General features: G+C 42.5%; 1 protein-coding gene across 3 annotated transcripts in view; it reads right to left on the bottom strand.

The window, feature by feature from the left end:
* Positions 1–12,617, bottom strand: part of pik3cd (phosphatidylinositol-4,5-bisphosphate 3-kinase, catalytic subunit delta) — a 49,218-nt gene that overhangs the window by 4,881 nt on the left and 31,720 nt on the right. The window contains exons 19-22 of one of the 3 annotated variants that reach the window (XM_063208863.1): positions 12,330–12,497; positions 5,163–5,286; positions 4,569–4,714; positions 4,099–4,231 (exon numbers count right to left, since the gene is read on the bottom strand). In XM_063208863.1, the coding sequence (XP_063064933.1) occupies positions 4,099–4,231; positions 4,569–4,714; positions 5,163–5,286; positions 12,330–12,497 (571 nt within the window). The other 2 variants (XM_063208864.1, XM_063208865.1) reach the window with 2 other exon arrangements.

The following is a 12,617-nucleotide window of genomic DNA, read 5'->3' as shown; positions in this document are numbered from 1 at the left end:
ATATTTAAAAATATATGCAATTTTGATAACTTTGTATTAAATAAAAATGAATTAAGATTATTTTCTAAAAAAAGGCACTCAGGGGTTTTTGCATCAGAACTCTTCATATATACTACCTATAATGCCATGTCAGGGGTAACAGCCGCTGAGGAGGCCCAATATACACTGTAAGTAAGGGAAATGATGGACAAGATGGAGGTGTAGAATGAACTGTATACGTAAGTATACACCATATCTATTATTTATTTTTTCTTTTTAAGTAAGTTATTTTTTGTGGCTTTTTGCACTTTCACCATTATAGGACAGTTAATCTGCGACAGTGTGGGGAGAGAGATGGGGCTAGCCGACAGGTCAGACCATTCATTTTGAATTACTTCGTAATCCATGAATGGTCTTATTACTCTTCTCTGGTAAGGTTTTTCAGATGGTGTTCAGACAACTGGCAGTGTTGCCAGATGTGATCTTATCAAAATCTCAAAATTATCGTTTTTGGGGGCTTTTGGGAGAAAAGTAATGTACACGAACCAAATGGTTGCTTTAAGTCAACTGAAGTATCAAACATGTGTTTTTGATCGTACAGAGGGACAAAATTATGGTACAAATAATTGTGTCTGGCGATACTGTCAACCGGCATCAGGGCCGCTGACAGCTTTTGCTGGGCCCAGGACTAAGTCATCTGAAAGGGCCCCCCTACCCAATACATACAATGCAATGGGGACCCAATTCTGGGCCCCCTATCTCCTTGGGCTGGGGACGACATACCCCTTTGTCCCCCCATGTCGCAGGGCCTGACCGGCATTACCGGACAACAAGCGAACGCACTGGGGAGCATAATAACATACGCCAACTGTCAGTGATTGGTCAGAGCTAATTTCAAACTAGAGCTGAGCTCACTTCTCCCGCCCTAGTGCTCCAGGGCACCAAGGATCCAGACCTGAAATGAATTAAAGCCGCAAGCGACGATGACGGGCCCTCGCACCTACGTTGCAGGGCCGGGGCATTCCGCCAACGCCCCATCATCATTTTTTGTTTGTCTAAGCAAGATACACACAACTTACTTTTGTGCAACATGCAACATAAAAAGGGAAAGTAAATGTATATTTTTTAAGTCATCATTTTGTTGTGCCACAAGATATGAAAAAACGCTCCGTAATTCTTCATCATCAATGGCGTGAGATCATGTACAAAAAATATGAAGCACATTGGATGTACGGTGTAGGACAAGTCATCACAGTCCATTGCATGCATATTTCGAAAAAGTCAAATTATCTCACTTCCTTTTGAGCGTAGCCATGGCATCCAGTGACCTTTTTTGTTCCATCCACTCGAGTTGGAGTCTTTCGCTTGTACTGTATTCTGGCCATGACTCTTAATGCATCAATACCTAATTTCTAACACTTCCTTCATCTACCACATGGTGGCGCTATGTCTGAATGCCATCTCCTTCGTAATCATCATACAAATCATCCTGTGAAGGGACAGCTTTGGAAAATGCTGCATAATGAATTTGTGACATTTTTCCCCCATTTTTTATGATACCTAAATTAATAAAGCCATAATTTTGTTATATTACAAAATATCAAAAATCCCCCCTCTACATCACATTCCATTATATGTAAATTTCAAATAAGTCAAATGATCTCACTTTCTGTTGGTCGTGGCCATGGCATCTTTCGATCTTTTTTGTCTGTCTTGGTGAGATACATCACCTTACCAAATAAAGGGTCCATACTGCCCTACAATATCAGAACGCAGTATCTTGAAAATGGTCGAAAATGGGTTTAGACCGGAAATTGGCTTTAAAATACCTTCTTCTTCTTGTGTTAAAATTTTTCGGCCCAACTTGGTCCCGTTTCGGAAAAAAACGCAAAAAACTGATTATACTGCGCTTTGTGGTCTTAGTAGGTTACGTGGTAGGCTACTAGCCAAGAACGCAGTATAATGCGATACTGCACTTTTATACTGCACTTCTCCATTGACACCGTGGTTTTGGTGTAGACAGTAATACCACAACAGAGCGCAGTATAATGATTTTTCAGCTAAAAAGTAATGAGAATGTTGTTTTTTTTGCTTTTTTCTTGTGTGCATAAATTTTCACCCTAAAAAAGTATTATATGGAAGTGTCATCACCACTTTACCTCCAACACAGTCGCGTGGACAGAAAGGAAACTTTAAAGCCTTTTTTCTCAGTTTGGCATTTTGAATTATACTGCGTTCTGAAATTGTAGGGCAGCATACCATGTACTGTATATCAGCCCCGCCCCTTAATGCATGAAAACCTCTTTTCTAGCACTTTATTCATTCACTTTTGGTGCTCGGGCCCTAATTACGAAGTATGGGGCAGGCCTGAGAAGTATTCGGTACGGGTATTTGGTATGGGTGCTCCACGCAGTGAGCCACAGCCCACCAGAATAACTCCAATACTTCTATTATACCAGGACACCTATCACTTGCTGAAAAGTCAGTTTCCTGATACTGAATGATTAGACATTTGTCTGTGGTTTATACAGTATATATTGCGCTGGATGACTGACCTAGATATCTGAGGGAATACTTCCGCTCTAAATTTTCGAAAGTGTATCTTAGCAATGCTGACAACAAGCGCTGATAGGCCGATGACCCCCTACTTGTTGTGTTTGACTGTCAATCAAAACAATTCTAAAACAATTCCAACTGTCAATCAACCCAACTAACAATGCTCATTGGTCATGTAGCCTCTTGTGCAGATGGGGTCGCCGGCGGGCCTATTCACTATTTTCTGAAAATACTCATATAAACATTGCTATGACATTACAGAGAGCCTTAAAGCGATGGTTCGGAGTAGAATCACCCTAATGCCATTTGAACCGTGACACCCATCCACCTTTACACCCGAAGTGTTTTCTGCCGCAGGCTTACATCAACAGAGTTGCCGTGTTATTCGATGTTTATTCCGGATAGCTTGACTCAAGCGCATATGGATACTGGGCACCGTCTCCAAACTTTCCCCACAAAAATAACATGTCATGACACCAAACTTCTACAGTATAACAAATGTGGTTTGTACTCACAAAAAGATGAATTTGAAACTTTGTACATAGTCCAGGAGTTTATTAGTAACAACACACGAGACGATTAGCTTTTCTGCTGCTAAACATCCGTCGACGTCACTTCCTCCAGCTGGGACTGTCCACTTATTGTAAGGTTTGTGTTTTAGTCCACAGCCAGGATATATGCACGAGTGTGGCATCGTAAACGTGGTAAAATTTCAATCCGAAGTGGTTAATTTCTAGTTGTAGCGCAAGCTGTCTTTTTGAGTTTTCTGCCTTCCGGACTCACGTGTATTTGTTTCCATCAACAAAGTCCCAGCTGGAGGAAGTGACGTCGACGGATGTTTAGCAGCAGAAAAGCTAATCGTCTCGTGTGTTGTTAGTAATAAACTCCTGGACTATGTACAAAGTTTCAAATTCATCTTTTTGTGAGTACAAACCACATTTGTTATACTGTAGAAGTTTGGTGTCATGACATGTTATTTTTGTGGGGAAAGTTTGGAGACGGTGCCCAGTATCCATATGCGCTTGAGTCAAGCTATCCGGAATAAACATCGAATAACACGGCAACTCTGTTGATGTAAGCCTGCGGCAGAAAACACTTCGGGTGTAAAGGTGGATGGGTGTCACGGTTCAAATGGCATTAGGGTGATTCTACTCCGAACCATCGCTTTAAGTAACAGATTAAGACATAGCCATTACATAGAGCTTTTGGTGAAAGTAAGGTTATAACATTGGCTCTGCGCAAAGGGATTAAACAGCCCAAGAAAACACATGTTGATGGTTGGGAAACTATAGTTCAAACGAAACAGAGTAGACTCGGCAAGAATTTTAAAGGAGATGTTTTAGGTCTCCAGTAGAGATGAATGGGAAATGGCGCTCTACTTCCGCCCAAAAATGGTCTCATGTCTCGTCCCTGGCCGTTGATTCACTTTTGAATTGAATGTCTGCTGCCATATATCTAGGTCAGTGAGTGGGGTATGAAAGTGAAAGTGAAAGCATATATTCATAGTATGGATAGAAGTGTATGGTGGCGTGGCGTGGCGTGGCGTGGCATGGCGTGGTCTACCTTCAGGTACTGGATGTCTTTGGAGGAGCTGAGTTCAGGGAGGCCAGCCGCTCTCATCAGGGCAAAGAGGTTGACGAACAGGATGCCATTCCTGCACAGTATCTTATAGGCCTGCTCACAGCAATCCCGGAACCTGAGAGAGAGAGAGAGAGAGAGGGGCGGAGGGCAGTAATAGCAAGAAGAGAGGCAGAGAATGAAAGAGAAAGACAGGCCGAAACGGAGAGAAATGGACAGAACAACAGAGAGATATACAATGAAGTTTCAAAAAAGGCTTTTTAGCTTGGTTTCTTTTAAGCTACTTTACGTGTCCGTTATTTGTTTAAATCACTAGGAAAGTTGTTAGTATCATATTGGGCCAAATATATGACATGATTTTTTTTACAAAATAGCTCTTTAGAAAGGGGGGACATCTCATATTTGCATGAGAAACAAACTTTGGTTGTCTAAACACTCCTCTATATTTCAAATACCTGTCAAATTTCTCGCTGTTGCTGTTCTTGCCCTCTTGGATGACGTGCACAAAGTCGTACGTGAGGATGAAAGGCACCCGCTCCCTGCTGATCCCAAATTTGGTTTTGACGTTCCCCAGAAAATGCCCAAAGTCAATGTGGAACAACTTGGAAGAAGAGAAATCGGGGAAAATATTTTTTTAGCCACATGGAATATTCAAAGGTACAGTAAAGCAACATCCTGTTGGTAGATGTCCGTAAGTCTTGACAGGGCATAATAAATACAGCAAATACTTTCATGCAGCTATTTAGCATTTACACAGTAGTTCCAGAAAGTTAATTAACGTGTGGCATCGTGTTCGTTTTTTTCAGTCATACTTTATCACTTGGGTGATACCAGTAATTGCCTGATCTACCCGTCCAGTGATTTGTGTACTCATTTGTCGTTTAGCCACTCAATTGAGAAAATATATGTATTTAAATATGTAGAAGAGATTTTACTTTCTGACAAAGGGACATGTGTGTACGTACAGCATATGGAAGCAGGGGAAAGCCACAAAAAAATCTGCATGGTCACAATTCATTTTTGGGTTATGCAAAGAATTGGATGATTACCTGGCCTGTTTCCCTTATCATGATGTTGTCACTGTGGCGGTCTCCAATGCCCAGGACGTACGTAGCTACACAGTAACCAGCACAGGACAGTGTAAACTCCTCGATGGCTTCGTCAAGTTTGTCCCTGTTGTTGGAAGGACAGGATGTGCACGCGCACACGCAGGTATGCACGCAGGCACAGGCAGGCAGGCGCGCACACACGCGCACACACGCGCACACACACACACACACACACACACACACACACACACACACACACACACACACACACACACACACACACACACACACACACACACACACACACAGACAGACAGACACACGCTGAGTCAGAGGAAGTAGTACCACGGCAACTCTCTCTGTTGAACATTTGCAGATAGAGCCCGGTGGCAGGCACATGTTTTTTTTTCTGCAGACAACAGATGATTGACAGCGGTGGTGCATTTCCTTGTCCCGGTCTGTCTAGACCAGAGGTTGTCAAAGTGTGGTCCGGGGATGTTACAGAATGTTACAGATATAGCCTGCTCGCTTGTCTTAGCAAATGTATATTTCCAGGCTATATCCCTAACATTATTACACATATACCCGGCGACCCGGGTTCGATTCCGGCCAGGGTCATTTGCCAGTCCTTCCCTGTCTCTCTCTGCCCACTCATTTTCCTGTCCCTCTGTCACTGTCCGACCATAAATAAAGCACAAAACCCCCCAAAAAAGGGTATGCATCTGAATTTGTAGAGCCTAATTGTAGGCAGAGTGAGCCTGTCAATTCAGTGGACAGTGGTCCGGAGTCTGAAGTTTGAGAAAAGTTTGAGAAAGACTGGTCGTCGCCTTAGGATTATAGGGTTCTATCTGACTTTTGACCAGTTCTGAGATATTGAGGTTTAAAGATTTTGCACTCTGTAGATCAGAAGTGGCATATGGAATAGGTTTGTTTGATACACTAGACTTAAAGACACCTTCAATGAACTCTAAATCTGAAATATTAAAATCATCGAACATTTGGAAGTGGTGTTTTTTAAAACAGGTAAAATGTAGATAGAACCTTATTGCACTGAAATCGCAAAATGTTTTTAGGATTATAAGGTTCTATCTACCAAAACATCAAAATTAACAATAATTTCTGAACAAAACTCATAGATTACTAATAAAATAGTTGTAACAACACTGTTTAAAGAAAATTAAGTGGTATTTGGAGATTGCAGGCCACTGTATGTATTGCTGTACGATTTGATTTTGCACTGTATAATTGGGGCACTCTGTAGATCATAATTGGCATATGGAAAATGTTAATTTGATACACTAGACTTAAAGACACCTTAAATGAACTCTAAATCTGAAATATTTAAATAATTGAACATTTGGAAGTGGTGTTTTTTAAACAGGTAGAATGTAGATAGAACCTTGCCGCAAAATGTTTTTAGAATTATAGGGTTCTATCTACCAAAACATAGAAATTAACAATGATTTCTGAACAAAACTCATATATTACTAATACAATACAACTAATACAAATGTAACAACACTATTTAAAGAATATTAATTGGTATTTGGAGATTTCAGGCCACTGTGGGCCTATATATATGTATATATTGTATGTATTTATACAATACCTGTAGTTAGATAGAGATTAACCTAGATATTAGAAACCCTTGGTTGTTAGGGGTTCAGGGGCTTGTTCCCTAAGAAAATGAGGGAAAAAAGTCAAATTTTAACACAATACCAGAATGGAGCCCAAAAATGTCGATTTTTTTTTTTTGCCAAGGCCCATGGCCCAGTGTGGTGGAGAACCTATGTCCCAAGGGCCGTAATCATCTTATCCGGGCCCGATATACTTTTAATGTTATGCAGCTTCACATGAAATATGACATATTTTGTAAAGTATTCTTAGGAATTACATTTGCAATACAATTAAGTTGCATTTTCAGAGGACCTAGTGAAGGTGGGGTCTGTTGTGAAGGTGGCTGCCTTCAATATAGGCCTAAAGTGCAGGGGGAAATCCTGATTTGTGTTCATAGTACAGATGCAAAAGTTTCTCCACCCCTGGCCAAGTGGTTAAGGAGACTTTAAAGCAGATTGTTACAGGTTTGAAACCCACCCTACTCCACTCCCCCCTCCCCACTCAGTGTCTCACTCCCTGGCTGAGATGCCCTTGTGCAAGGAATCTAACCTCTTACTTCTCCAGGGACTGTAGCCAATACTCTGTACCAATACCTTGTACTGTAAGTCCCTTTGGATGAAAAGCATATGGTAAGTGTAGGCCTAATATTATGTAATTTACTGTAAAATACCAGGTGTAGATCTGTTAGCACTGCAATACAATTCAAATATGCATTAGAGTTAAGTGAAATATTTTTGTATAGTATGGAGTTGTGTTTCTAAAATATTGCATACTGCAGTAAAACTGCACTATTGCTGCCAGACTATTCCAGGGCTGCATATAATACATTACCCACTTTTACCAGGTAGCCTACCTGTTTTTCACTTTCCAGGGATGAATAATGATATGCACAATGTTTTAAAAGTGATATTGAAACTGTAGCGTGGATGATGAGTTTTAGGGCCCCCTTGGTTCTTGCGGTCACTTGGCCTGGGTCAGTGTAATCTGTCATTGAGACCACTACATTATCTTAAATAGACCTAATAAAAGCTACACAATCTTAAATATGCTAAAAGCCTCCAGAAAATCTTAACTATACAGCCATCGGATTAAATTAACAAAAAAAAGCCCAATAGGATATGCAGCACCTGTTCCACAGGTGGCACCTGGGAAAGGTTAGCCATGGCAAAATTAGATAGATAGGCCTAGATAGATAAGCCTAACGATATTTTATTGTAACGTTTGTCCCATTATTGGAGTGGGAACCAAAATGTGTCAAAAATAATAATAGTGAACCAAAGCCATTGTATATTAGTCAGATTACCATGCTGGTAGCCTACACCATGCGCAACCAGCGAGCACTTTGGTCAAATACAAGCGCTGTCTATAGTCTTGAACACGTGCGTAAAGATTGCTGTCATTACTATCTTCCTACAGGGACTGCTTAGCTTGGTAAAATCAATTGTGATAGCATCTCATCGTAAAAGCTATGTGATAAGGTAGGCTTAATATTGATAGCCTAAGTTTGGTCATGTCCATGATAGGCCACTTTATGAGCAATTCTGACCCAACGCAACGCAAAACCTGTTGCCTCACGTAAGCACAGCTAATTGGCAAGCATGGGATTAAGAATTGCCACGTTTGTTCTTTGAATGTGTTTCGACCTCAACTTTCTAACGTGGGCTACATCAGTGTCACTGTAAGTTGCAAGATCTGTCCAACTTGATGCATAGCTCCGCCTTTTGCTGATTAAATAAGCGTGGGGTGCATTGGAGTCGCCATCCTTGCTTTGAATGGCAAACAGAAGCTCATATTTGCAACATTTTGCGAGGCAATGTTAGCACTGAGACCGGAGACATGCGTTGGTATCATAACAAATGAAAAAGCAGCTGATTAGCCGCTTTGCAAAGCTGCTACATTCAATTGCGTCAGATAGAACCCTATAATTCTAAATTGAAGTGCAGTTTTGCAGATAGAACCTTATGGTTCTGAGGATTAAACGGTGAAAAATGCATAAAACGTTAAAAAACACATTCTAGGATGTAAAGCAGTGCTACTATAATATGACTATGGCAATAACTCAATTTCGACCAAAATGTCAGATAGAACCCTATAATCCTAAGTGACGCATCCGTCCAGGGCCTTGCCATGTCTTATCATTGCAGCAGCAGGCAGGCGGTCGGGCGGGCAGACAGGTGGGCGGGCGGGCAGGCAGCCTCTGCCTCTTGCATGTCACAATAGTCACAGCAGGCACACCAGTGCCACAGCATGGGCCACCACTTCCTGTGGCTTCGACAAACAACAACAACAAAAAAAAAGACTCAAGAGCGCATTTCCCCATTTCAGTCTATTTGGAAACCGCACAGAGAGATGGCTGCTTTTTGACACTCTCTCGGTCTAGCTCTCTCATTTGGTGTTCCTCGAACCACACCTGCATTACAAACTGCACAAGAGATGTCAACTATCTCAACCATCAACACATCTCCATATAGAGAGAGTGAAGAGATGGAATGACAGAGAGACAGAAAGATACAGTAGATGGCTAGATCGGAGGTATACAAAATAATTGAAAGTACATGAAACTGGGAAAAAGTTATCAACAGCAGCAAAGATTTAGGAAGACCGCCTTGTAATTAGAGTGGAGTAGAGTAAAGTACAAACGTAAAGTTAAGTACTAAAGTATTAATTCCAAGGGAAATTAAGGTAATTAACAGTTATGGTAGTATTTAGTGCATCTAGTCCAGTTAATAGAGACTTATATCCAAAATGACCTCTCATAGTGAGCTAAACAACACCTTAGGAAACTGTCCAACTGCAGTGGGAACGTACAGTACTGCTGACTTGATATCTGGTGATGCCCTGCACTGTTGCTATGCTACCGAATGGCGGGCCGATCTTGTCTTTCGCACTATGAATGACCTTGGGTATGGGAGACAGCGTTCTTAACATAATCTCCTGTACATTTAGCCATGCAGATCAAGTGTAGATTTGTTTCGACCGCAAAAAAACTGGAAAAAACTTTAATGTTGGCCTCCAGAAACATCACCTTGCACAAATCGCATGCACACATACACACACGCACATGCACACATTGCGACATGCACACACACATACACACACACACACACACACATGAACGCGTGTACACACATACGCACAAACACGCACAAACACGCATGCACAAACATGCATACACACTCACACACACAATCGAACGCACACACATACACACACACACACACAAACACACGCGAATTCATGCTCACACATACACACAAACACGCATGCACACTCACACATACAAACATACACAAACACTCATGCGCGCACACACACACACACACACACACACACACACACACACACACACACACACGCGCACACACACACACACACACACACACACACACACACAATACAGTAGGCTGGTTAACAATGGATCCTTTTAAAGTCCAATCGTGACGTCTCTGGCGGGGGGGCAATGACGGCAATGAGAGCGTCAGAAAGGCCATGGCACGGCCCATCATCTGATTTATAATTTACCCCCCCGGGGCCGGGAACTACCGCCCTGCCTCCTGCCCCTGCCCTCCCTCCTGCCCCTGCTACTGCCCCAGCGTTCACACTGCTGTGCCATTCAAGATCCATTAAATCCCCCAGTGCCCTCCTGCCCTCAGACTTTCATGGGTTTCTTCCTGAATCATGGCATACTGTATCCTCAAAGCTAAATATACACCAAAACAATAAGGTATGTCAGTATGCGTAAACAGATTTTTTTTCAACCACATTCTCGTAATAGTATATCTCATACATAATGTGAAATTCAGTGCACATGCACTTTTTGACATTAAGTCAGTGACATCCCAATCTTTGTGTGAGAAGTTGCGTTCTGTGCATGGCATTTTTGTGCGTAAGGCAAGCAAGCTTTGTACACAAGGCCCCGGGCCTCTATTCTCTATCAGGCCCCACGGGGTAAAGCTCAGTTCCGTTCCTGCCATCAAGCATGTGTCTCCAGCACAGACATATTTATGACTTCTACTGCATGTCTAGTACTGTATGTTCCGTACTGGCCGAAATGCATTTCTCCCCACAATTAGGGCTGATAGATCTACACTGGCTTACTGTGACAGCACAATCATGCGTTAGTTTGTTAGACAAAATAAATAACTAATACTGAAAGTGGTCATAATGTGGAAAATAATGACTAGTAGGGCTTGATCATTTATTTTTGAATGACACTGATAGATTCTTTCTTTGAATTATTGCCCAGCCCTGTGAAATTCTCTCATCCTCATGATGACATTGTCATAGCAACAGAGCTTTTCTAGGTTCCCTTTCGAACGTCTCTGATAGCAACAGCACAGAACATTGCTGTAGTATTTCGATACCATCCAGGCCTCTTGAGAGGCATTCTTCCTGTCATAAACCCAGTTGGTCCTTTACCCCATACTCAACCAAAGTCCCTCCATATTTATCCATGCATTTGTTTTAGTTAGGATGTCTGGAAGTTACTGTAAACACTTATAACCTCCATCGCCCTAGGGGGGCTGAAAATTGACTTGTCTTATTGAAACTACAGAGGTACAGACTCGCTCTGCGATACTCAGTTCAGTTGGAGGGTGGCCAAGTGAATTCAGAAGTACCTTTCAGTCCATGAACCACTGAAATAATTTTGCAAACACTACAAGACTAAAAGGAAACCCCTACTTCTACGGATAGACTGCAAAAAACCCTGACCTTCAGTGCTGCACCGCAACACCTAGCCTGCTTCAGCGCCAGGTACAAAAAAAGATACAAGCACAGCATCCACAAAGAACGAAAGCAAGCGATCAAGCAAGCAAGAAATAACATCTGTGCTAACCCGAGCGAGACAGATATATTTAGACCTGTCACATCGGCAGCTGTGCAGCAGCAAAACAGGAAAAAAGCACCGTGACCGACCACTGGGGGTGATTTCACAGGGACAAATCAGACACAGGTGGTCGGTCCTCAGCTCAGTAGTCACTGTCAATGTTTGAAGGCCCTTGCACAACCTACTTCTGGTCTTTCATCCACGGAGCAGGTCAGGTATCCTAGGCATACCGTATCGACTGTAACGCCTGCTGATGGTCACATGCTGATTACAATTCAGCCCGCTCAATGAAATCCACTGCTTACCATGGTAAGTGGTTAGTGAGTTAGGCTTGTGGCCCGAGAGTTGTCAATTTGATTACAAACACCAGCTTCAGGTGAGTGGAGGGAGTGACTAACCAGTGCCCTTCCCCATATTCTTCCTTAACTGAGGTACCTTGAGCATGGTACTGTCCCAGCACACTGCTCCCATAGGTCATCAGTTGGGGACACTGGACCCAAGTCCAGCTCAATGTCACCTCCCCCCTTTCCTATCGCACTCTGTACTGTCATTCCAAAATAAAGACATAAAAGCCCAATTTTTTTTTTTAAAGGGACTTCCAAAAGATGGAATCCTATGACAATGCTTTCAGGACAGCAACAAAGGGAACAAGAAAAACTGCAGTTACTTGCAATTTAGCTCCTTTGATAATGAAAGCCAGTGTTATTTGGTGTGTGACTCACCCAGGGTTCTTGGACTTGAGCCAGTTGAGCAGGGCGTCCTTGTTGAAGGCGGCCGTGGCGGCGTTGTTGCTGTTGTTGCGCTGGATGTTGGCGATGGTGTCCGAGTTCTTCACCACCTCAATCAGGCCCGTCTTGTTGCCCGTGGAGAGGCACCCGTACGGAACCATCCTGGAGGCGGTCCAGATCATACAAGTTATGTACGGAGGAGGAGAGAATGCCAGGCAACCATGACTGTGTCTCCCAATGAGCATTTATTTTGTCAAGGTGGGTGCGGTGGGTTAGCTGCTA

This window comes from Engraulis encrasicolus, chromosome 10 (assembly GCF_034702125.1).
Source record: "Engraulis encrasicolus isolate BLACKSEA-1 chromosome 10, IST_EnEncr_1.0, whole genome shotgun sequence".
NCBI classification, from domain to species: domain Eukaryota; kingdom Metazoa; phylum Chordata; class Actinopteri; order Clupeiformes; family Engraulidae; genus Engraulis; species Engraulis encrasicolus.
The sequence above is the reverse complement of the archived record's forward strand: the minus strand, read 5'-3'. Positions and strand labels throughout refer to the sequence as shown.